The following is a 26,913-nucleotide window of genomic DNA, read 5'->3' as shown; positions in this document are numbered from 1 at the left end:
GGTTGTCTGTGAATAGGAAAGCTATGGATTAATAAAGTGATCTAATGAACCCTAATTGTTTACTGAGGGGGATGGATGTTTTTTCCAAAATATTGTGCTAACTTTTTAACATTTTAATTTCTTTGCAGTTAAGCTCAACCTTAATACCCATGCTTAAAAGTTACACCAATGACTAGATATATGAAAGACTTAAAAAACGAAATTAGAGGCTCTAATGATGAGAAGAAAAGCTAGGGGCAGGAGCATAGAATAGTTTAAAGAGAAATATGAGGACAGCAGAAAACCAACTCATATTGCAGGCATTAATTCCAGTTAGGTTGGAGAAGCTGAGCTGTTTGCTTGGAGGGCAACAGAACAGGAATAGTAGAAAACATCTCTGTAGCAGACAGATCAGCCTGGCTGGGGAATTACAGCTGAAATTCTGTAAATTTCTAAGGATGGGCAAAGAGAAGCAAGATACAGGAGGTCAGATGGACAAACGGAAAGGGCAAAGCAGACTATGATGAGAAACAGAAGGAAGAAGTGTGGGCAGATTGCAGGGCATAGCTGAACCGTAAAGCAGTTTTACAGTTGCGTTAGCAGGTGTCTGAATAAGCCAGAAAAGGTTCAGAGCACATCAGATATATTCAGAAATGCTGAGTGATGAGCTGTGAGGGAGGGCTGGAGCAGAGGTGGTGAAACCTGAACAAGAAATGGGCAATGGAGACACCAGGGTCGGCACAGGTCGGCTTGAGGGCAGCTCCTTTGGCAGGCGGGAGGTTTGAAACAAAGGCCGCAGGCCACATGGAAAGAAAAGGTCATGATAACATTCCCTGAAGTGCCAACTCACCAAATCCAAGTTGAAGCTACTGAATCTGAGTGTGGGAAACCATGAGAAGGAGGGATCAACCCCAGCAGTTTACATTTGAGCAAAAAGGCTGATGGAAAGAAACCGAGTGTTTGACAACAGCCAGCATGTGAAGTGTTGAATGCAGCATTGTTCCCCAGAGGAAGAATGATAAAGAAAGGAGATTTTCCCTAAAGAATATAATCTTTCCCATTTAATAGCTATTTTTATGCACAGAGATTTGTTCCTTTTGAATGTCTATATAAAGTTTTCACTTCTAGGAGTTCAGTGCCTAATGCTAGCTCCAACTGCTAGCTCAATATAAACTCGATTGTATATTGTTGAACGAGGGAAATTCTATGCTGGCTTCAATTGGTAATGGTATCTGGCTTTATAGGGAAAAATAAATTTAAACAAAGCATTGTCCTGCAATCTAGAGGAGTAACTCTAACTTTTAGAGGCGCATTCAAAATGGATAGAAAATGCTTTCTAATTTGAAGATATTGGTTGTTTACATGTCTTCAAATTTGAATATGTCAAACTAGAAGGAACTTTGACTAAAATTTCAGTTTGGTAGTCCAAAAGCTGTATTTCTGAATGCACATTTTGATGGTTAGGTATGCAGTACTACTTTTATTGCATTTATTAAATAAGAAAAAAATAGCAAGCTGTTATTTAAATTCCTGGTTTAGAAGTAACGTAACTATTGTCCTTACTTCTTGGGTAAGGTTAACATGAGTGTTTTAGCTTCACTGGATTATCATTGACGATAGAAAATAGTGCACAACTATCTTTTTAATGTCGTATAATTGGGGTTTCAGTACCTCTCCATATATTTGTCACAGGCGGTTTCTTCATAATGACTGAATTAGAATGCACTTCTCTTTTGCCAAGATTCTGCTAATGCTGTTTCTCTCTGTTCTCATAAAAAATGAAAGCCAAAATAGTTGTAGTCCCTAATGACTCTTCAGAAAAATAAAACTACATAATTTAGCTGAATTGACATTCAGTCTAAATGGGATTATTTCTGGATTAATTCCAGTTATTTCATTGGATTAATTTTAGATTAGTGTTGATATGACTAGCATCAGAATCTGGGCCACTGCGTTTTAAATACTGCAAAAATAAATTGGAATGGATGATGTAACCCTTTTACAGTTTCATATCCATCTGGCTGGTAATGCCCAGAATAATGAAATCAATCAACCTGCACAAAGGATAAAGCAATCAATCCTGATGTAACGCAGGGAGATGTACTGAATGACTTATTAGCATTTCCATTAAGTCTAAATTTTTATTTTAATTAGTCAACCAGTGTAAATAGTAAATATGCTTGGAACAAAATTAATATTGCCTTAGTCTGTCATTTAGCAAATTCCAGGGGACTACTAAAGAGATAGTATGTCTACAAATTCCTGTATTCTTTACTGCGTATTTTGTGTGGGATGTGTAGGTTTTCAGTACCGCAAACTCTGAAGTGCTTTAGCTCTCTTTACTGTAGTAAGGGGAATAGTTCTGAAGGCTGTCACCTGATAAAGCTGCGCTCAAGCCAGGAGATGCCAACTTCAGGAAATTCAGGGGCAGAAAATCCATTTTGTTTTTCTTATTTTTAACATCCTTCATTGGTAGATCATGTTATTGCAGCTTGACCAACATGCTAGCTATGGATATAGGGGTCGGGACTGTCGCAGTAATCTCTATCTTCTTCCAACGGGCGAAACTGTATATTTCATCGCATCTGTAGTTGTGTTATTCAACGTTGAAGAGCAACTTCAGAGACATTACACTGGTCATAATGATGATGTGAAGTGGTAAGTCACCTAATAACCCTGCTTTTTTCTTCATAAAACAGTATTTGGGAGGTAATGTTTTGTTCTTTTAAGACAGTTTTGAAAATTCAAGTGATTTAACCTCTTAAGTCATGCATAGGTTGAGTCCTTATGCCTGACAATACATTTGCAGAAATAAAGGTCTGGCTGTAGCCATGGTAAGGATGTCAAATGTGTGTTATAGCTCTGTCTAGTCAGCACACAAAGCAACTGCTGTCAGGGTGTGATGGCACAGACCTGAGGATATCCAAAAATGTCCCTCACAGAGCCTGAGTTTGCTTTTGAAACCTGCCATGAGGTCTGTGCTGCCATATGTGCTGTGCTACCTCGTTTGCATGTGTCTACATGCAATTGCTGTATTGATGTTATCCAAGCTACGGCTCATTTCTCTAAGTTGCTGACAATTCTTCCTTGTATTTACTTGAGAAGATTTGCTTTCCATAACTAATATACTTTTTACATTGAGAATACAGAAAAGTAGCAATCAGATTTCATCTATAGACCCACTAATTTTCATTACTCTGTTTTTAGGACGATTTAACATTAACTTATTCTTCAGACCCTTCTCCTTCCGCTTCTTAAGTAGGGTGGAGTTTTTCATCCTCACCTGAGTCTGGGTGCCAGATACAGGTCCTTTAGGCTCACTTTAACTAAGAAAACAGTTTTAATCTCATCCGTGGTCATCCTGGTTACCGTCAGTCATGTCTACGTCATGGCAGATGTGCTGTAAACTCATCCTGAGCAGCCTGGTTTGTCTGCTGCCACACAGGCATGCTGGCTTGGGCTTCAAAGTGATTTAGCTGTGTTCAAGTTTATACTAGATTATCAGGAAATATCAATACTGTTAAATTGAAATCTAAATAAACATATGGTTTGTCTTGATGGTCTGGTTGTAGCTGACAAAGAGCACTCGGATTATCTGATGGACCCTAATATATGAAGTGAGTTTGACGTCCCTTCTTTAGATTAAGCATTATGAAACACCTGTTGTCCCTGAAAGCCAAAGAACAGGCTTGATAACCAAATCTGGTTGCATTGTGAGCATTTTTCATAAAATTGAATAATTTGTATAATCTAGTTGTTTTACGAGGGGATTTTTAACTTGGACCTGTTCATCTCATTTCTTTGTTTCAAATTTTCAGGCTCTTTAGATATTTCAAAGCTTTCAGGTTTATTGGAAAAAGCATACCTTTCTGCATTATAAACCTGAATGAATTATTGCCACAGTTCATTTTGCAGGGCACTTGGCCTCTGGAACTGTATGCAAAGCAACTGCAGTGAAAAAAGATCCAAGAGAGAATTTAGGGGGAAAATAAACTGTACTCTAGCCTTTAATACAGAATTTAGGTTGCTTTTTCTTAGATACATTAGTTAACATTGATTACAGTTTTTAAAGTCTCAGTTTTAATTTTAGAGGCAAAATTCCAGATTTCTGTATCCTGTTCTTTCTTACTAAGGGACTTTTTTTACCTTTTGAAAAGGATTAGAGAGCAATGTTTACATGGGTACATCTGTTTGCTCTGGAGTATTGTCAGTGGAGTATAGACAGTGCTGACTGTACTAACCAGGTCTCTGCAACCTCTGATTAGTGATAACTGAAGTTAGGTAACTAGCTCAAAGTGTAAATTCCTGATCCACTGCAGTCGTTTAAATCTCCGTGAGATGAATCCCAGCATGAATGAGACTGGGGCTTGTTTGATACATGCTTTGAAGTATTAGGACTTAAGCAAATTACTGCTCATAAAATATTTTTTTTTAATAAAGGAGCATGAAAATTGTTTTGTCAGTTCTATTTTTAAAATGTTTACATGTATGCTGTGTGCTTTATCTGACTAAAATATGGCTATATTTTACAATCTCATGTATACGTTTGATGAAATAGATAACAAATGTCTTAAAGTTTCACCTCTCTTTATTTTCTTTTTTAGCCTGGCTGTCCACCCTGATAGGATCACTATAGCAACAGGCCAAGTTGCAGGGACATCGAAGGATGGAAAAGTGAGTGACCTGTTTGCTGACATACAATTGCTTCTGTTTTGTAAGAAATAATATTAAGAAGATGCATGGTGTATTCTTTTCATTTTGCAGTTAAATTGGTCTTACATTATAGGACTGAATGCAGGCAAAACTACATTTGAGAGTGCAAATTGCACACTATCAAAGTTACCCAGTGATTTCTGGTTCTGTTACTTACGTGGACTGAAGGGAAATTTGGAGCTGGTCTCCAAAAGAGACATGGGTGAATGAGGCTTCAAAGGAGACCTGAGAGGGCAGATAGATGTGGAGAAAAGGAGGAGAAGCAGCAGAGATTAAAACTTACAGCACACATTTCTATCCACAGCCACCAAAACCGAAGTACAATAAGGCTGGCTGTGGGTTGTTTGCTGAAAAAAATAAACTCTTACTCTTGCCATCATCTAGACAAGAATATTTTTCTCTTAATTATTGCCTGTATTATCGTAAAGCTTAGCTGCAGGCTAGGAGTTTATTTGAACAGGGGAGGATGAACATCATTCCAAAGACCGAAGAGAAGTGAGAAAGAACGGGTACAAGCAGAGGCAGGAAAAGCACGAGGAGCAAGTTACTCAGCAGAGTATGCAGCTGATGTCACAGCCAAACTATTGCGGAGTATTTGGTGGGTATGAAAGAAGAATTTTAGGATAAAACCAAATTATCAGTACACTAACTACTTCACATAAATGAGGAAGACAAAATCCCAGTTATGCAATATGAGGTTTATGTAAAGATAACTTAGTAGAGTAATATAAACTATTAAATTTTATTGTATGTTGGAGAAATCTCTGGTAGTTTTTTGTTTGGTTGAGTTTTTTTGTTTTGTTTTGTTTTTTAAAACTTCATAAATACAATTACTGTTGTATTTGTGAAATAAAATCTGAAGGCTTGATGTCTGTGATTGAGGGGAATGTGTTATATAGATAAGCTTATATAAAAGCCATTTATATAATGAGGTACTGGGTTGGCATTGATTTTTGTATATATTTATCTATGTTAAAGGACAATTTCTCTACTTATGATCAAGAGACACCCGTGGCTGTTGCTTTTTTTTTTTTGGTGTGGTAATGAAACATACTCGTTTCATTTGAAAGGGCGGGGAAAAGCGAAACACCGCCCGGCCCTGTCTGTCCTGCCCGGGCTGGCGGTCCCGCCTTGAGCTCGGTTTAGTGACGGGGCACCAGCACGTGCCTCCGCGCGCCCCCTGGTGGCCGTGAGGCGAGTTTCTGCCTCCGGGAGGTTCCGCTGCGTGGGGCGGGAGGGAGGGACGGGGAACCCCCTGGTTTCCATAGGGAACTCACCAACTTCATATATAACTTGAATTTCACGTGCCGTTGTAAGGAAAAGTCTGAAGATGCAGTTCTTTTCCACAACCACTTCATGGCACTGACATTGATTACTTTATAGAAATTCTTATGCTTCTTTTTGCACCTGCTGTTCGGTGTTGACCACAATTATCTCAGTTTAAACTGATGGTCCTGGATCTACTAGTAAGTCCTATGTCACGGGGTCATCCACGATTTTCCCTTAATGAAGAATGTCTCAGTGTCCATTACCTCAGTGAACTAATGGAGAGCAGTGAGCCCCGATGTGCTGTGCACTCCCAATAGTCAGTCCCAGGTATTGATCCTTGGCACAGTCATCAGCAAATCATTTGTAGCATATCTCTGCTTCCATGGGTGACTCTAGAGAAGTTCTTATAATTTTCATACCTTAAATTGTGATAAAATGTTGTTTTTCTGTTTGTTTGTTTTGATGCATTCTCATTTTTTCAAATACTTTTTTTTTTTTTTTTTTAACCACCATTGTTTCAGCCGTTATTTCTGTGTTAATTTTATAGCAATTGCCACCACACGTGCGTGTCTGGGATTCTGTAACTCTGAATACACTGCATGTCATCGGAATGGGGTTTTTTGACCGAGCTGTCACTTGCATTGCTTTTTCTAAATCTGTAAGTAAAATTAATGGTCATATTAAGAATGTTTGCTGAACAGGTCTTTGAAGTCTTTCAAATTTAGCTTCCCTGAGCAAAACAAACTTCCAAGTTATCTTTTCTCTCAGCATGCTTTTCAGAGGAGGAAAGCTTGCAACCCAGCTATTTCCAATAGTTTATGTTGCTATTAAAGTTAGAAATAGTACTTGTGTTCTTGAAATTGAAGTACCCTTACTTCTTCTCTTTAGTCATCCTGTTGTGTTTCTTCCTACATAAGTTACCCTTTCAACGCCTTTTAACCCCCTACACTGTGTCTAAGAATGACTGATGAAAGACCTGATTTTGGACTTGGAAAACAGAAGCTCCCATAGGAGAAGCAAAATCTTTTGCTTGAAAGCAGCAAAGGCATGTGGATAATGGATTGTAAAGAATTAGAATTCTGTTGTTAGCCTCTTGGCACCATCCTTTCAACTCTAGTCTATCAGGGAGGTGAAAAAAGATGACATAAGCAGCATTTGAGTCCCATATAAAAACATGAGTCTGTAATCTGACACATGCAAGTCTCGAAACTCTCGCATAGAACAGAATCTGTAAGCGCTGTATGTGGTGGTGTCTGGTTGTCTCGGCAGCATTTTTAAAAAGGAGAGGACTAAAGGGTGTATACCATAGGCACAATGTACTTCAGTAAAAGTTTCCACAAACACTTAAAATCTGTTGATGACAATATTTTACAGAAAGTGAAATAGAGAGGAGTGAATTGGGACAGCTGGTTGAAAAAAAACCACAAAGTTGAAATCCAACACAGTTCAAGATCAGCTTTGAAGAATAAATAAAAAGGAATTGCAAGGAAATAGTCTCTCCCCGGAGGAAGAAATAGGTACTTAATAACAAAGGACTGGTATTGGCAGATGTCAGGAGCAAGAAAGTGTTTAGTACATTTGCTTTATGCTGTGTTTTCACAGTCACAGCTTCGCCTGTTTTGGGCATCACTTTTCCCATCCTGTAGCAGTACTGCTTATCTCTTTTCAGACAGCCCTCTCTTCAGGGTTCTCAGTCCTGTCTCTGTCCCACCTTACGAGTTGCCTTGGCACAGTTATTTCTGTAGCTGTGTCTGAGATGTTATGTTCACCAGGAAAACAACCAAGCAACCTCATATATAAGCAAAAAGAAGCAGAGTTTTCTTAGGTCTTATTTTCATCCCCAAACCTGATCCATTCCCCAGACAGGCTGACTCTGTAATAGCCCAAACTTTTGCAGTGGCTCTGCTCAAGAGGCAGCAACAAGCGGCTGTGCTATGGGTGGCAAAGCAAGGACTGTTTGTGTCAGCATGGCTGCCAAAGAGGTGTTTGTGTCACCACAGGCTCAGTCTCTGCCAGCAAACTCATCTGCAGTCAAGCTATTAATAACACAGCTGATGCCAGGAGCAATATGATACACAAATCACATTTGAATGGGTTGGAAGGCAATTAGACATTACGTGATGGTTTATTCCACGGCTAGGAGTGAACACCAAAGAAATTGGGGAAAAATGGTCCAAAAAATACCTTCCAGATAGCTACTGTTTGGAAAAAGACCTGGTGATTGTACAGCAGTTCCCATCACTGGTAAGACTGATGTCACTCAGCTCCCCTCAGTTCAGGCACAGTCTCGGTTGGATTTCCTCCTCTGTCTTTGGATTCACAGATCAGAAAAATGCGTATGAACTGGAGAAGGTCTAGGAGATATGATACATGAAGGAAGACTAAAGGAATTGTTAGAAAAGAGATACCTACTTCGTTCCTGACAAAGTCAGTTTGCAAGAGTTCTGCTTCTAGATGCGTTTTTAGCCCTATGTTTCAATGACCCTACAAATTATTATATTTCATGGAAATTTATGCAGTGACTAAAAATGTTAAAGCGTAAAAGTTAAAGTTAAAGCGTAAATATGTCACTTTCATCTACACAGAAGTATTTCATTATTTTGAATGTGCATTTGTGTTTCTAGTGTTGGTTGGGGATGCATTAATATTTTCCATGTTTTGCCTCAGAATGGAGGAAGTAGCCTGTGCTCTGTGGACGACTCAAACGACCATGTGCTTTCTGTGTGGGACTGGCAGAAAGAAGAAAAGCTGGCAGATGTCAAGGTGTTGCAATAAGACATTTTGTACTACTTGCTTGTATGTAGATCTGGATTTCTTGTCATAAAATATCTTTTTAAATTTAACTTCTTGTGCCTTTTTAGCACTTTCACTTTATAAAAGGCAAAGAACATGAAGAAAGGGAAGATTTTCTCTCTGAAATTATTCCTGTAGTATTTCCTTAAAGAAGTTTTGCTGTTGTAGTCATTCTAGAATTGATTAGAAAATCTAGGCAGCAATGAGAGGAGAATGTACAGAAAAGAAAACATCTCAAACTGAACATTAGTGTAGAACTTCTCATTATCTGACATGGTTTTGAAGGCTAACTTTTGATACTAAATTATGAAAACATAAGATCTATTGACTTCAAAGTATTGTACTGAAGTATTCCAGTCTACACTAATAAATGAAGAGCTCAGAACTTTTCATAAATCAGTTGATCAGTTAATTTAACTAGAGAACCATTTAATATTGTTTTGTTTTCTTTGAATTTTAAATTTTGATACAATGTTTTTCTTTTTCCTTCCAAGTGCTCTAATGAGGCTGTATTTGCTGCAGATTTTCACCCTACTGATACAAATATAATAGTTACTTGTGGAAAGTCACACCTTTATTTTTGGACACTAGAAGGGAATTCCCTTATTAAAAAGCAAGGATTATTTGAGGTAAATTATTTTTTTCTCCTTAATTTTATGTTTGTACTCATGATATAGTCATACAGAAGTAAGGATTAATAAGGGTTGAGTAAATCTAAACAATTGATCATTAATAAATTTGAAACTTTACAGAATTTCAGGTAGCATTCATTTTATGGCACTGACAGTTTTTCCATGGGTTGTCATCATGATGTTTTGAAATGCTATTACCATTCTGTTCCTGGCATTGCCTTTCTTATATTCTTTATACCATTCCCCCCAAGAAAATAAAATTACCTTAAGGCTCTCTATGCTTACCTCAAGTTAAAAAAATAAATAGGGTGTTATAGGCCGTTTGTTTTCTTTCTATTTTGTCGGAGGAAAGACTTGGAAAACCCTTTAAATTATGTGAATATGAGTATTCTCGCCTTTTCCTCTGTTCTGCTCAGATACGTACATGTGTGTAATTCAAATACAAAGTGAGCTGGCCACTGTTTGGTAAATATCATTTTCATTTCAAGGTCTTGATATGGTTTTGTTCTTAAATACAGACTACGCTCTACAGTAGCTGCATGCACAAATGAGGGATGTTGCAGTGACTGCAGATAACTCCAGCAGGGCCTAGTTAACTACGCATGGAGTTGTGGTTTACAAGTGTAGTCAAAACAACTATTTTTCAATGCCAGTTTGTGTACTTCTGGTGAAATCAGGAGGAGATACTGAAAAAAATGCATTTAAATTTTGTTACATTTTATTTTTCATGCATCTTTTAACTCCTGAGCGGCAGATTTCTGCCCCTGTTATGGCTCCGTTATTCTTCACGGTTGTTGCAGATGGAAAAGCGTGGTGGCCCTAGTTGAGAACAGTTCTCAGTTTGAGGGAGGAAAAGCCTGTACCGACTTGTAGTCAACAAACATTGTAAATAGTGTCCTTAGAAGCTACTAGGTAGTGAATTCTGTGTCCCCTTATATATTTCACTGTTTTGTTGCCTTTGGTATTTTAAATGGAGGGTCTCAAAGCAACATTTGCATTACTGAACCTTAGGATTCTTTCAAGAGATGATTTCTTAGTTCTTACACTGCAGCCAAACTCTCTAGTAAGACTTTTCTCCTAGAAACTTTGGAGTTTAAAATTGCAATAATAAAGCTTGTTTCCATCTTTGGCCATTTCTAAATACTTAAAGCTTTTGGGATTACACGGGAGTTGGAGAATTTGGTTTATCTCAGAGCATTCCTGGTCTTGCGTTAGAAGCTGGCAGGTTTTCTCACTCGCTCTATCCATAGCTTCTAATTGAAGGGGCAGGATTGGGCCACCAACCTCAGCTGATGCATCTTTTACCCTTGCACAGGTTAATTTGTTATACTGTAAGAATGTGTTTAACTCATGTGTAGACATTTAAACAATAATAGAACTGTAAAAGTACTCAAATGCATACAGTTAAAATAAATGGGTTGCGTGTTGCTGTAAGTTTATGTTTTTCTTAATTATGCAGAAACAAGAGAAGCCAAAGTTTGTCCTGTGTGTGACCTTTTCTGAAAATGGTGATACTATTACAGGAGACTCAAGTGGAAACATTTTGGTTTGGGGGAAAGGTAAGACAAGATTGAAGGTAATAATGAAATTTTAATATAAAAGACTGAATTTTTTACATGAGTGTAGCCTGATTTTAAGAATACATTTTGTTTATCTTAAGTTCTTTGCCAAGACAGATCCAGCAAATTCTCCTCTACAAGCACTTAAGGAACTTATACCTGACTGCTAGAGCACTAAGGTCTATAGAATGTGTTCCTTTTGGTCGAATGCCAAATCGTAGAGCTATGCCAGCACGTATGGCCTTTACTGACATAAGGAATGGCAGGAAAAGTTCTTTTCCTTAATCAATGTGATAGTAAGAAACACTGTTAGTGTAAATCATGATCTTTAGTCTCCTATACTGTCACTCCTATACTGTATGCCTGTTGACATACACTTTTAAAAAGACAGCAAATGGCTCGCTTCTTTTCCTGAGGAAGTCAAACTAAAATATATACAGAACTAATTGAATTCCTCAGCTTTATTTCAGAAGAACAGATGGGTAGGATAAACTTCTTAAAAAGCGTTTTCTAGTAAGGAAAGACTCTTTCTTTTTTAGGTAGCAGAAGGCAACGCCTGCTAGAAGGCAAACAGCAGCAACATCCTACCTACATGTTTACTTAGTGCGTGAGACGCCATGCATGGGAATAAGGAGAATCCCCTAAAGGAAGCCTTATTAGTAAAGGAGGAGGGATATGGATGACAGCTGCTGCTTGTTTACTCAGTGCCTTCTCTCAAGATACACAAAAGATATAAGATGTGGGAGGCAACATAGGATCATAGAATCATTTAGGTTGGAAAAGACCTTTAAAATGATTGAGTCTAATTGTAAACCTGACACTGCCAAGCCCACCTCTAAACCATGTCCCCAGATGCCACATTTTCACATGTTTTAAACACTTTCAGGGATGGTGATTTAACTGCTTCCCTGAGCAGCCTGTTCCAGTGCTTGACAACTCTTTTGGTGAATAAATTTTTTCCTAATATCCAAACAAAACCTCCCCTGGCACAACTTGAGGCTGTTTCCTCTCATCCTGTCCCTTGTTACGTGGGAAAAGAGACTGATTCCCACCTTGCCACAACCTCCTTTCAGGTAGTTGTAGACAGCCTTCTTTTTCACAGAGATGAACCTTACTGAGCTGGCTTTGTAGACATTTTTCATCCAAAGGCCATCAGCCAATTATCTCCTTGTGCTTTTGACCAATACACGACTGTTGAGGAAAGAGGTAGATATGGTGTTTGTAACTTGGCTTCTCTTTTATTCCTCTTTTCTTTTTCCTATGATAGTTTAAAGCAAGACATTTGAACACTTTTCCTTCCAAATTGAGTTTAGAAATTGCATAGTCCCATCTCTCCCCTGTTCCTGGCTGTTATTTTGGAGTGCCAGCAGAGAAGGGAGATAGTGACAGCTGCTGGTAGGGCTGGGTCAGCCCAGGGGCCGCTTTGCCTTCATGGCAGTAGGCTAATTTCTGAGTTGACTGCAAGCAGCCTATTGTGCCTTTTCTCCCAGGAAGTAAAGGGAATTATTTGTATGCTGCGAGATCTCCTCACCTCTGCCAGTTCTTTTGGGACGGGCAAAAATATTGTTCTTGTTTTTCTATCTTAAGTACAGCATACTGTCTGCGTCTTTACTACTTTTGGCTTGGGGCTCTCTGTGCAAGTGAGGGCTGCTTCCACCAGGCCAGAGTACCCTTAGCAAAATCTTGTAACTGACACATTATATCCATAGATGAGGATAGAAGAAAATGGGATTTATAAAGGAAAAAGCAGTTGTTTCTTCTTAATTTGCATCAGTCCCTTGCCTGTGCTAAACGTAAAGTTAGCAAAGCTTTGATGCAAGGTGCACATTTCAGTAATAGAATAACTTGTAATCATTTCTTTATGCTTCATAATAGTAACGATTCATCTAATTAGAGATATTTAATCTTATATAGTTGCTTAGAACATGTTTTGAGTCTGAGAAGGTACTTGAACAAGCCAAGTTCATCAATGAAGTGGTATGGGCTCTTTCAGAGAGTGATTCAGCACCTTCTGCCAGACCTACAAAGACCTCTAATTTGGTCAGGTTTTGGTGCCAGTGAGGTGTCCACAGGCTGTGGAGTATCGTTGGAGGATAACAAGTGACTGGGTTCTGGTTTCTTTGTTGATAAGGTGCATAGTGCTACTGAAGGTCAAATATGATGCCCAATGGCTTAGCTTAAACCCCTATCAAAGGTTTAAATTAATCTATTTTACTTTGCATTTGAACTAGACCAAGTGAATATGTATACTCTTCATTTTTGAGATGGGGGGAATATGTTCTTAGGATGTGGTAAATTAGTCTCTTTGGTGGGTCTGAGTATTTGCTGCAACACTCCAAGCCTGCAATTACCACTGTTTAAGTCATTGACAGGTAGTAGAGAAATTGAGGGGGGAGAAAAAAAAACCAAACTGGAGGAAAGGAGCTATTAAGCTGACTATTTCAGTAGTAATATCTTTTCTTCATCTATCCAGGTACCAACAGAATAAGCCACGCAGTTCAAGGGGCACATGAGGGTGGAATATTTGCTCTGTGTATGCTGCGAGATGGCACACTCGTATCAGGAGGTGGAAAAGACCGAAAGCTGATATCATGGAATGGAAATTACCAAAAACTTCACAAAACTGAGGTGGTATCATCTAACTTGAAGTTACTCGGCTACTCAAAATTAAATTTTAGCTGTATTCTGTGGGAAAGCAAATTAATGGTAAAATTTAATGTCATTTGAGCCATCAAGACATTCCTGTGACAGCCTATTCACTGACATAATATTTCCTTTTTAAGATTGATGGTAATTGGAAAACAAATTTTGTATTCATACTTTTTCATGCTATTCCTTCTTTCTTTGCATTTAATAACGTGACCTCATTTTTCACTTCAGTTTTACAGTATTAAAATGTTTTTGTTCGTTCCTCTTTTCCAAAATGATGTGAGGGTTTTTTTTGGTTTTTAGTACTTACATTTTGTCATTAATTTCTTGCTTAGTCTTATTTTTTTAATTTAAAAAAATAAATTTATTTTTTTAATTTAAAAAAATAAATTCTGAAAATGAATTTAGTTGCTATGTAGGAACGTAAAAGATTAAAGCACGATTTGTTGGGACAGAACTATGTGACTCTTTACATACTGAATGCAAGAGAACAATCAACATAAAACTCTTGTGGAAGGGTTTCAGCTCTGCTATATATTATTAAATGTTACAAACATATATGCAACTGGAATGGCATGTCTGGTAATTCAGTTTTTAACACATCACAAGACACATGGTGTTTGTGCTGTTTCTAACCATGGTGTCCATGTTTTTCTCTTATTAGTTCATACAGTGTTATTGATTCCTTGTTATTTTAAATTTTGCATCTATCTCTGAGTAGAAATGCTCAGTCTGATATCACAACTGCAATAAAAATATGATCAAGTTAGCACAGCATGAAGAAACCTTTTCTGTTTGTTGAAATAATTGGTTTATCTGTACAAATAGAGTGTTCCATAGTTAAGAATGGATTTTCTTGTAACTTTATAAAGACAATTACTGAGCTGATGCAAGCTGTTATAAACTTTTGACAGTCAGACACGTATATTCATCTGTTTCCTTTCCTCTCTGTGCAACCTTTATTACAATGCGTTTGCTAGGCCATATGTCTTGAAAAATAGCAACGCCGGACAAATTGTCTGACTTACGTGTTTGTCTGTTGTGACCACAGATTCCAGAGCAGTTTGGTCCAATCAGAACAGTAGCAGAGGGAAAAGGGGATGTTGTGTTAATAGGAACCACTAGAAACTTCGTCCTACAGGGCACGCTATCAGGAGACTTTTTCCCAATTACCCAGGTAAGCCGTTGCCTTACAAGAACATTTCTAAGTGTCTAATTTAAACAACGATGGTATTGCTTAAAGTCAAGTTTCATAAATATGCATCTAATTGATTTGTTATCACAGTTCTTTTGGCAATAAATGACATTATAAGTATCCATCTAAGCTAACATATTTTTTTAATGCTCTAATGTATTGTTTGGCCATTTTAATCCTGTTTAAACTTGTTTAGTTTTGATGGTACTGTCCTTCTTGTCAAGAAATATTTCTGCTTGTGTAGGGTCACACTGATGAGCTTTGGGGACTTGCGGTCCATTCCTCTAAACCTCAGTTCTTCACTTGTGGACATGACAAACACATTACCCTCTGGGATGCTACCACTCATCGTCCTATCTGGAACAAGATTATAGAGGTATAAATATATTAAACACAACTCTACTCCTCTTATAGAACTTCTCAAGTAATGTGAGTTTTTGATAAGCTTATTGATTTAAAATATCTTAAAGTTTTAATTTGAGAAAAAAAAATGAGAGAAACATCCATTTTCAGCAAGACAAATTTTATGAAAAACTCTTAAAATCAATAATTTAAAACCCTAGGTTAAATGGCTCTATATGCTGTATCATATAGAAGTGTACAGTGCTGTTGACGTTTATATTTTTTATGAAGAGAACCACAAATATAAAGCTAGGAAATAGTTATAATTTAAAAGTAGTTTGTGGTAGTAGCTTTGTGGTACACATGCGATCTTGATTACTACATGCATCACTAAGTACTGATTTTTTTAGTGTGCATTTTTTGACACCTGATCATTTTTCTAAATACGTACCCGTAAAAAGACATTGGCGTATCTCCTAGAGACAGCAGAGGCACTTTTATCTCTCTGTTTTGAGATCCTGCTATCACATTTTTTTCAAACAGTTTTCTCTTAACATTTTTTTTTAAAATAGATGTGAAAGTATGCCTTTTTGGAGATATAGGTACTGATCACAATAAACAAGTTACTTCTCAGTCTTTCTTATCTGCCCTCTGTAGAGTGGAAAAGTGCAAAAATTACTTAAAAAAAACCAAAAAACCACCACACAAAACATACACAAGAATACCTGGTGCAGATTTATATCCAATAGACAGGTTTACCAGTCAAGTTGTAGCCAGTAACTTATGACCCTCATGTTACTGGCAAAAGCCCTTTCTGTGTGATATAGTAAATAATCCTTCATTAATTTACATGAAGGTCATATGTTCTAAGATCTGTATTTTTGTTGACATAGGAAGCTGGTGAGACCAGATCAACAGTTACTGCCCCAGAGATGGAGCTGCATTGTCACAGTTCAGTGACTAGGTATAAAGACAGATTGGCCTATAGTATAAGAACTCCGAAGAAAGGAAAATAAAAGTACTTATTTTAATGTGAAAAAATGGAGAACCGTAACACTAAGAGTTTGGCCTGAGTGGCACACAGATAATTTCATTTTCCTATCTCCTGATCATCTTGGGGGCTTAAGATACATTAATATGATTTAGATTTAAAAATAAGCTACCTCCCCTTCAGTCTTAAGGCCCAGCTACAGTATTCCTAAGGGGAGTGGTCAAATCTTGATATGCACAAAAATCTTAATGTGCTTGAAATTTCTTAAACTGTTACCAAGATGCCAAATGCAAGATAAAATAAATAGCAGCACATTTAGGCTTCAATCTTTAGTGATAAAACATATTTTTAAAGATCACTGAGCAGTTATAAACCAGATTTTCCAGGATCTGTCTTGATAGACTCTCTAAAAAACAACAACAACAACAAAAAACAACAGAAGATAAACCTATGCCTTTTTTTAGTTTTGGAATACAGCAATAGCAGTGTATTGTGTTGTACTGTATGGAATATGAGCACATTCAATTGCAGCAATTCCTTCACATGGAATTCAGAGTGACTCAAACAGTGACACAACTGGAAACTTTTACATAGACCTTTCAGGGCTTTATCATAGATTTTTGATGAGACTTAATTTGGTTATTTAGAAATGGTGTGTGACTGGTTTTGGGCAAGTCTTATTTATAAATACCCTGAAGTGGAAAGTAAAATCATTGGTACCATTTTGTATGCTTTCCTAGTAAATTTATTTTTTTGTTGGAAAAAAACCATAATGTAATTTAGTTGCAGGTACTAATGTGATCCTTTGACCACTGTAAAGGTGTATGTTTTTGTATACTTGCATGTTCTTCTGAAAAAGCTGAATCAAAAGTCAGTACTTCTGATATATTTCTCATTACAGGAACAATATTCTAGAGGAGAGCCTATAGTCATTAAGAGAAATGCAAAATTTGACACTTTGCTATCTTACAGTCTAAAAAAAAAAGCATTTAGAAGTTTGGGTTGATAGACATCATTAGTGGAGATAAGTACAATACAACGAACAGGAACAAATCTATTAATCAGATAAGCTTCTGTCTCAGAAAGAAAGTTACTTATGTCATCATCAACTCAAAAAAGGACATTGATTCCACTGTTTGATTCCTTGTCTCCTCTGAAAAACAGAATTGGAGTTTAGCTGATTATGACTTGCAGTGAACTTCAATTAAAATTTAGCTGTAGTTTCAGAAATATAAGACGCTCTTTAGGAAACTGTTGTTATTGGAATGTTTAAGAAACTGCTCTATTTACCTTCGTTCTTGTGAAAATGTTGATGGCAACCACAGAAGCACCAGTAAACTAGACTTAGGTTTATTTTCTTTCCCCTCCAAATACACACCACTTCATTAAGACAAGATTTCTGTTATCAATCTTCACAATAATCTCCTTATTAACCACATGAAATGTCTGAGACTGTTTCATAAATCAGTGAGTGATTATCTAGAGTAAATAAATCATTTCACGTTAACCTATTTTTGTCACAGATATCTCTATAAATGTAGGGGTTTTGTAGTTGTGAGTACAAGTTGCTGCTCAGATTACATTCACTGGTTGAACTTCTGGATTATTCAAGAGAATATTTTAGCATTTACTATGCAATTATGCTTACGAAAAATAATTAAATTTTCCTTTGTTGATTACTGTTGTGGTTTAGAACATGTATATTGAAATCCTAGATCTCAATAATTCTCTGAATTTTCTTTAGAGTTAATAACCTATTAGAAATTGGTCACTTGTTTAAGGCTAATGAAAATATCCCTTCCACATAGCCTCTAAGGCTAGTAGTTACAAATGGCTAAAAATGTGAACAGCTGTACTAAAATGGCTACAATGTGATACCATTTTAAAATACAGAAAATCAAGGACATAAGCGTTTCTGTGATATATGTTACTGGACTCTATTTTGCTTACATTTAAAAATTATTTTTGGTAGGTATCAGAAAAAATAAGCTACTTATTTTGCAACTTTCTGGTATAACCTCAAGAGTTCTGGAGCTCGTTCTTTGTAATTGAACAAGTATTAGAATGAAAGTGCTTACCATGTTTTTAGGCATATGTTTAAATTACAAGAACAACACTTTATTTCTTACTTGTTTCCATAATAATATACTCCACAAAGTAAAATGTTTTGAAATTGCATATCAAAATAAGAAACCCAGTTTATGCTCTTACTCTCCCACTAAGCTGTACCTGGGCAGGTGCTGAAAAAGGCGTTGCTGCACATGGAAGTGAAGCTTCCATGCAAATCGATAGATATCTTTGTGGAATAGTGTACTTGCTTGTCCTTTAGACAGTAGGTAAACTGCAGCTTTGATACTTATTTCTTAGGTCAGCTCTAATTTAAGAAATAATTTTTATCTCTTGCTTGTTTGTGATTTGTTGAGAAGCTGCCTTTGTCAACATTATTGTAGTGAAATGACTTGGCAAGTTGTTTTTTGATACTGAAGAAAACAGTGGTCTTGTATAGAGGGGAAAAAAGTCTTTTGGGTAACATTACAAGCAGTTAAAAATACTTCTTTTTCCCCTCAAGATTGTATTTAAAACAAACAAACAAAAACCACAAATACACAAAGCCAAAACAAACCAGTGACGACAACAACAACAAACAGCACAAGAGGGATGCTGTTCCTGAGGCAGATATAATTAAACTGTGTTTTTGTTGTAACTTGAACTGGTAAAAACATGTATGCTTCCTTGTGTAACATTTTAGGATCCAGCACAGTCCTCAGGTTTCCATCCTTCAGCATCTGTTGTTGCAGTGGGGACGCTGACCGGCAGGTAAGATGTGCAGAGCAACACATTGGGAACCAACAAATACTACGTGATTTTTTTTAGCTCACGTCCAAGTTCATGTTCTGCAGATGTATGCATGGCATACGTTCATGCCCTATTGATTTCTATTGAATTTCAGAGTGAAATTTATTTGTGTTGCCTAGAAGCCCTAGTCTTGGACCAGTAGCCCGTGTTTGCAGAGTGTCGCATGAACAGAAGGGGTGGTTTCTGCCCTGAGAACAGCAATCTGAGATCAGTGCCAGGAGACGGAGTTGGAGAGGGCTGGAAGTCTCAGTTAGCACTGAGACCATGTGTGAGAGGTTCTGTCACCATACCAGTGTCCTAAATGTTAAATCTTTGTGGCCATTGTGGCAAAGGAGAGGTTAAAGGAAGAGTTTGAGATGATGAGTTAACTTTGCAGATGCAGACAGACATCTACTCACAAGGGCAGCATAGAGGAAAAAGGTTGCTCCTTCAAAAATTTAGCAAGTGGTTTATTATCTGTAATGCAGTAATGTTTAGAGGCTCTAACAAAATTCTGACAAATGTTCCACTGTGCTGGACATCGTGTAGAAATGCATATTAAGAGACTTGTTCTGCCTGAGGAGTGTAAAGCACAAGCAAGACAGACAAAGCTGGGGTAAAAGATGATATTTCCATCATACGGGGCAGGTGGAGCCCTTGGTCACACAGTGGGTCGGGGCAGAGCCGCGTTTCACTGGGTTTGGGTCAGAGCAGGGAGCCTGTGCCATCGCTTCATCTTCTCCTTTAACGTCACTTGAGGGCAGACTTTACCATTAGTACTGAAAACAGTTCCACTTAACTGAGAACTTACAGAATGCGTCTATGTTATAAGCCAAAATTATTTAGGATTGTGTATCAATCCTAAACAAAGGGTTTACTTTCCTTACTAAATTTAATTTATTTTTCCTAAATAAAGTAAATCAAAAGGAGAAGCTTTGAGAGGAATTTTTACTTTGTCTTTAATAATTTGATGCAAGTATTGAAATGAAAATTTTATCTTTGTCCCTTCTACATGTTTCCACAAATTAAATTTTGGTTAATTGATAAAATAATGAATAAATAAAGCTAATCCTCAAATCAGGAGAGAATGGTCCTGATTCTCGCTTATGTTTTCTTTTGCTCCACGATTTGATGCAGGCATCAATTTAGACGTCAGCATAGCATAGAAGAGTTTAAAAGGAGAAAGGTCCCTATATGCAATGCTTACTTTATTCTAATGAATGACAAATAGTAAAACATAATAAAATCCGAATGCTGGTATGAGGGTCAATGTCTGGTTAAAAAACATGAGAGAGAAACTATCCTGTTAAAGTAAAAAAATAAAGCAAACCAAGAAGCAGTTGCTGTTTTGCTTTTGCTGGTGTAAAACTTATGCTATTTTGACAGAAGAAAAGTTGGTCAAAATTACAGTAGATTTAAATTCCTTGTGGAATGATTTATTGGCCTCTTTCTGTATTTAAAACAGGTGGTTTGTGTTTGACACAGAAACAAAAGACTTGGTCACTGTACACACAGATGGAAACGAACAGCTGTCTGTAATGCGCTACTCACCAGGTTTGAGAGCACTGATTTACTGTTTAAAAAAAATTTGATTTTTTAAATTAAATTTGGGGTTGGTTTCTTTTAAAATAATTGCCCACTTGCCATGCTGAAGTTGAATATAAATATGCCATGAACCATTGGCAGCACTGAATGGGTGGTGTCTTAAGCTCTAGTTTTCTTTTTCCTCCCTCCCCCACATGCTCAGAATGGTTTCACTGGGAAGGGAAAAACAAATATGACTTAGCTGTGCAGGTTGTTGCAGTCAGGTTAGCCCTAAATGGACCGTAGCCACTTCCAGAAATGTCATGAGTTTTTAACTCCTATTTGCTGTATAAACTTTCTGTTTTGTAATCTTGAAACAGTAATCAACATGCAACTGAAAAATTAAAAATAGAATTTTGGTTTTCATTTTTTGATATTCAGGCCTTTAAGAGCATTTCCTCTTGTCTGTGATGCACTAGCTTTTCAAAATTAGCCTAAGTTCTTTCTTACAGGAATAATTAGTCTTCACTTCTGTGTTTATAGATGGAAACTTCTTGGCAATAGGTTCCCATGACAACTGTATTTATATATATAGTGTAAGTGAAAATGGAAGAAAATACACTAGAGTTGGCAAATGTTCGGTAAGCAACCTTCTTTTCTCTATATTCAATATTAACCACCTAATACAGTGCTACAAAACATACTTAATACTGTCACACTGAGAAATACTGTTAGTGCAGTTAATACAATATTTCTCTCTTTGTAGGGTCATTCCAGCTTCATTACTCATCTGGACTGGTCTGTTAATTCACAGTATCTTGTGTCCAATTCAGGAGACTATGAAATCTTGTACTGTGAGTAAGAATTATATTTAGTCTTTTTATGCAAAGTTCAGGCATTCTAATACAGATTTAAAATTTAAATGAGACCATGTAACTGCCAAGCTAGACCATATGTTTTAATTCATCTGGTGCAATCAAAAATCTATACAACTTGAGAATTAAAAACATTATCATGTTTTGTGGTTTTTTTTCTATTGTAGGGATTCCCTCTGCTTGTAAACAAGTCGTGAGTGTTGAAACAACCAGAGATATAGAATGGGACACTTACACCTGTACTTTAGGATTCCATGTTTTTGGTAAGTATCTTTCCCCTTACATGTTCTTGTCATTCTTGTTATTAAAAAATACTTGGATTCCCAGCTTATGAAACATGACTATTCATATTTCAGGGAAAAGTACAGAACTTCTGTTACACCATTTTTATTACAATCTGTCCTCTTATTTCAATCCAGAAAGACGCTAATTTGTTATTCTTGCTAGCTTCAAGTGTAAATATTAAATTGCAACATAAGTGGAAGACAAGGAAGAAATCATACAGTACCCTTTCTGTCACACTAGAGCTGCTTCTCATCTCTTAATTTAAAGTACCAGTTCTATGGAATTATCATTTATTTAGACAGCTACTGGGCCAAATCCCCTTACCAGAACCAGTGTCATTTGTACTAGTTACTGTACAAACACAAAGGGGGTGACAGTATCGGTCACTAAGTACTTACAATGTATTTTGATACAATATATAACAATTAAATGAGGTGAAAGGGCTACAAGAAGAAAGAATTAAAAGGTAACAAAATCAGGATGGTTTGTTGCCCTGGGACTTCTGCCAGTTTTGAAGGAGCTGCTTTCCCCAGCATGCGCCGAAGCTTTGTGCTCATTCCACAATGTCTGCAGAGCTAGACAGATCGTTACAAAAGCTGAGTATGAGAAGCTTCAGATTCTTGACTCCTCAAGACAAAATAGGAAGCCATGGTAGAAGTTCAGAGAAGAATCTGATTTAGTATAAGCAGTAAGGAAGCAAGATTTTTCACCCATATTTCACGTAGAATAACAGCAGTGATGTGTTTGAAGGCAGCCAGAAAGGATATGCTTTTGGAGCCTAAAGGTGGGATGGCAGTAGCAATATGCTGGGAAGACATATTTGTAGTTTGTAAAATTGTCAGGCAGTGCCTGGGTATCACAACAACACGCAGATCTAGTAGGAGGAAGAAGCCCTAGAAGCCTGGCTGTGTGTTTGTGATGTGTTTCTCCTATAAGGGATGATGGCCCCTACGGAACTATTAGTGTATTCCTGCAGTTTGAGTGTACCTGACACAGTTACAAAGCCACAAAGTCTCTGCATTTAGCATCAAAGGTTCAGATATTCTGAAATTATGAATACTTTGAGTCAGTATTCCTTACTTCATAATTTGGATTCATGCAAAATATATTGCGTTAGAACATGAGGCTACTTTTGGTCATCGGAGAGGGGTGTCACACCTCAGAGGGGTTTTTGCCCCCTTGCAACAGATCAGCTTTTGGAGCAAGTCTGTGGAAAGTAATGATCTACTGGGCCAATGGGGAACATGTGGAAACATCCTCCATGCTGAACTGGTGTATTGTAAGCTAAATCAAGAAAGATGAGGAATAAATAGAAGTAGTTGCAAGTTTTAATAATTATCACAATTATTATTTTAGTAATGTAATGAAGATTGTGAGGATGTTCAACAAATTAATGGCATTTTAAAGTAAAAAGATACAACCTATTCAGAAAGGATGTGAAATGCCAAAGTGATAGAACATTTTTATGTATGGAACATGGTGCCATATATACTGAGGATTCATAGCTGTACAGTTAGATTTAGACTGGGAAGTTAACACAGATAAATCGTAATAATTATAGGTGAAAAAAAAATAATATTAATGGTGGCAGGGTTAAACTGTTGCCCATCCTTCCAGAAAGATCAAATTAATGGAATATTTTTAATAGCTCGCAGAATCAGTCAAATCACAGGAACTGCTGAGGATGTGAGAGTTTAACTATTCCAGTGTCTTTTGAGAAAGGAATTGCAGTTCACTGGCTAACCAGCAAGTTCTTAAAAGTCTTCTGATACAGAAATAGCTCAGCACCCAGAGGTGAGCTTCTTCCAGATTTGATTCTGGGGAAATGGAAGAACCTTGCTGAGAATGTGAATGTATCTTATGTTAGGAATCAGGAAGGTGTGATCCTTAGTATAGAAAGGAAAAAGAGCAACAAAATGAAAATAATGGACCTCAGGAAAAGAAAACGTAAAAATCTAAAGGCCTGTTAGGGAAGATCTGAAGTTGAACAAAAGGCGAGATGCAATAATTCCTTCAGTGATATGAAGGGCAGAAAATCTGCCAGCCAAGAGGAAAGATAGGAATGGCAGCAAGACACAGATTTGGTTACACTGTTGTTCCTACAAGGTAGAAAAATGCAGAAAGTAGAAGCTGTTGGAGGATCAAGAAGATACATAAACAAACCTAAGCATAAATGCATGCTTGCAGCATAAACACAAATAACAGAAGGGCCAACGACAATATTGTTCTGCTATGTGGAGAGGAGAGATGACACTGCTAAGGCTGAAGTAACACTTCTTTTTTTCTTTTTTAATGTGTCTTTTTTAGAAGACTTACGTCAATCTGATGGCTAATCCAGTTAGTGCCACTAATGAAAAGGCCTCTGCCTTCAGCAGAGGAAGGAGTATATTAGAAAATAGTTAGATACTTTGAAAATATGTAACTTCTAAGTGTGATGAACTTTGTTGTATCTGTGAAAACAAGTGGTTAGCATAATGTCAGGACCATTAGTACTCATTTTCAGGACAGAGAACAGGCAAAGTACTGGAAAAAATGGAGAAGAATTAATGCAATATCTGTGGAATTGTGTATTTGCCCTCAGAGCCCTTATGGAGAGGATAAAGCGCAAAGTCAGTGGCTAAAATAATAAATTGAAGAAGCTCATAAATTATAAATTTGAAACCAGTCTGGTAATGTTGGAAGACACTCTGCTATTCAGTACTTTGGGGCCTCAGAGCAGCCAGTATGAACAATCTTTAAATGCTTGCCAGGATTGCTCCACTGGACATGGAAGAAGCATTCACATCATCAAGGATGTGAGGCGTCTTGTATATTGATTTTTCAGTAGCTACTGGCTGACTGAAATGAGGGATATTTTCTCACTCTAGTAGAACCACGTAAAAATCACAAGTAGCGCTTGCAGAGCAACACAACCGGTGCAGGGGGGAAAATGTACATTGGTTTGTTGAACACCTGTCTTCAGGCATGAGAACAGATTACTCAGCCTGGAAATGTTTAGAGATGATTCAACTGCAAGTCAACAGCATGTAAAGAAGTGTGTCCAGTGGGGGACATTTTAGTGATACAAACACATGGAGGTGTGAAGGACTAAAGACCATAAAATGCTTGATTGTCTGTATGCTCTTGCAAGAGCCATGTGCTGCTGGATACACAACCAAGGCACCAGTGCCTATCACATGCCCAGTTTTGGAAAAAGTAGTATTTGTGGTGAAGGATGGGAGAAGAAGAAATGTAAGATGCTGTGCAAAGCTTGACAACGCTGCAAGTGAAGCAGAGCCAACACTGGTTGAGTTCAAAACTGACTAGAAGGCTGTACACTGAATATGATGTTTGTTTGAATACATTTATTAATAACATGGATGACAGAACACTGTGTATAATTTGTAGGTGACACGAAGCTACAGGATTAGCAAATTGTATTGAGAAACAGAGGAATGGTATGAAAAAGGAGGCAATTAAATAGAGATGAATAGGAGGTTCCACACCTAAACAGCAGAACCCAGTTGTATAAATCCAGAATGGAGGAGAGCAGGCAAGAGAGTACATTTGTACAGAAAGGTCAGATGACTCTTGCATGCAAACTGAATGTGAGTCAACAGCATTATGTGGTTTTAGAAAAGACAGATGCATCAGTGGGATGTATAATGAAAAGGATGCCTTGCAAAATGTGAAGTAATCATCCATTTATCAGTATCTGCTTCAGTCACAGCTGGAATAGCTGCTTCTGGCTTTTGCATGTTGGACCAACAGATAATGTGCTGACCAGCAAGAAAAATTATCCGTCTAAATATTGTTCTATGAGAAGAGATGTAATGAATGAATTTCAGAGAACAGGAGGAGAAAAAAGCATGGCTTTGATTTTCAAATAAGAAAAAGGAAATGAGCTATCATATCGTACAGCAAGACCAAGTGCAAGGTCCTGCACGTGGATTGGTGCAATCCTGAGCACAAATACATGCTGGGTGGAGAATGGATCAAGAGCAGCCCTGAGGAGGACGACTTGGGAATGTTGGTTGATGAGAAGCGCAGCGTGACCCAGCAACATGTACTTGCAGCCCAGAAAGCCAACTGTGTCCTGGGCTGCATCAAAAGCAGCATGACCAGCAGGTCAAAGGAGGTGATTCTGCCCCTCTGCTCTGCTCTCATGAGACCCCACCTGGAGTGCTGTGTCCAGCTCTGGGGCTTGCAACATAAGACGGACATGGACCTGTTGGAGTGGTTCCAGAGAAGGACCATGAACATGGTCAGGGGGCTGGAACATTTTTCCTGTGAACACAGGCTAAGAGAGTGGGGGTTTTTCAGCCTGGAGAAGTCTCTGGGGACACCTTATAGCAGCTTTCCAGTACCTAAAGGGGGGTTACAGGAAGGCTGGGGAGGGACTTTTTACAAGGGCATGTAGTGATAGTACAAGGGATGAAGATTGAAAACTGAAAGAGGTAGATTGAGATTAGATATAAAGAAGAAATTCTTCCCCATGAGGATGGTGAGGCACTGGAACAGGCTGCCCAGAGAAGCTGTGGGTGTCCCATCTCTGGAAATGTTCAAGGCCAGGCTGGATGGGGCTTTGAGCAACGTGGTCTAGTGGAAGGTGTCCCTGCCAAGGGCAGGGGATAGGGGGGCTGGAACTTAATGATCTTTAAGGTGCTTCTAACCCAAACCAGTCTATGATTCTATAACTGATTATGTCAGTGGTCTCTCAAGGTTCAGTATTGTTTATACTGAGTAGAGATTAAATAAAATCCGAATTATGAAAATCATAAAAAACGCCCAGCACTGCATACCAAAAAAAAAAACCTAATCAGTAACTGTTTGGATTTTATTACAATTACAGTTTATTACAGGCAAATGTTCAGAAGGTTTAAAGATGTGGTACATCGATTTGGTTGTTGTTTTGATTAGCCTACAGTTTAATTTTAGAACACAAGTTTGTGCAAGAACAGCAAGGAGTAGACTATGTGAGGAAGGAGAATTACTTACAGTAAAACAAAAGCATTTTTAAAATGTATAATAGGTTCAGTTTCTTTTCTAGGGATCTATTAATTACTGAATAACACTTTAAAATGTATTTATTGTGTCATAGGTTTTACACTTCAGTAACATGAAGAAATATGTTGAGTCATACATAGGTAGTCTTTTAGACTACAGTCATATGACAAAAGTATGTTAGCTCATACAGGGATAAGCAGAAGGGAAAAAACAAAAGCAGAAACTGCTCTTTTTCTACATTAGCACATAAAAATTCTTTTAGGCTCAAACACATTACTGTAATTCA

General features: G+C 37.5%; 1 protein-coding gene across 13 annotated transcripts in view; it reads left to right on the top strand.

Annotated features, from left to right (window-relative positions):
- Positions 1-26,913, top strand: part of EML1 (EMAP like 1) — a 130,282-nt gene that overhangs the window by 101,144 nt on the left and 2,225 nt on the right. For all 13 annotated transcript variants that reach the window (XM_065063516.1, XM_065063519.1, XM_065063518.1 and 10 more), the window contains 14 exons: positions 2,488-2,637; positions 4,584-4,653; positions 6,509-6,619; positions 8,629-8,724; positions 9,249-9,383; positions 10,846-10,945; positions 13,419-13,573; positions 14,646-14,771; positions 15,034-15,165; positions 18,872-18,939; positions 20,423-20,511; positions 21,025-21,122; positions 21,248-21,335; positions 21,524-21,619. In XM_065063516.1, coding sequence (XP_064919588.1) covers positions 2,488-2,637; positions 4,584-4,653; positions 6,509-6,619; positions 8,629-8,724; positions 9,249-9,383; positions 10,846-10,945; positions 13,419-13,573; positions 14,646-14,771; positions 15,034-15,165; positions 18,872-18,939; positions 20,423-20,511; positions 21,025-21,122; positions 21,248-21,335; positions 21,524-21,619 — 1,514 coding nt within the window. The remainder of the gene's footprint in view (positions 1-2,487; positions 2,638-4,583; positions 4,654-6,508; positions 6,620-8,628; positions 8,725-9,248; positions 9,384-10,845; positions 10,946-13,418; positions 13,574-14,645; positions 14,772-15,033; positions 15,166-18,871; positions 18,940-20,422; positions 20,512-21,024; positions 21,123-21,247; positions 21,336-21,523; positions 21,620-26,913) is intronic.

The sequence above is a fragment of the Columba livia genome, chromosome 5 (genome assembly GCF_036013475.1).
Source record: "Columba livia isolate bColLiv1 breed racing homer chromosome 5, bColLiv1.pat.W.v2, whole genome shotgun sequence".
NCBI lineage: Eukaryota > Metazoa > Chordata > Aves > Columbiformes > Columbidae > Columba > Columba livia.
This window is presented reverse-complemented; position numbering and strand designations above follow the sequence as displayed.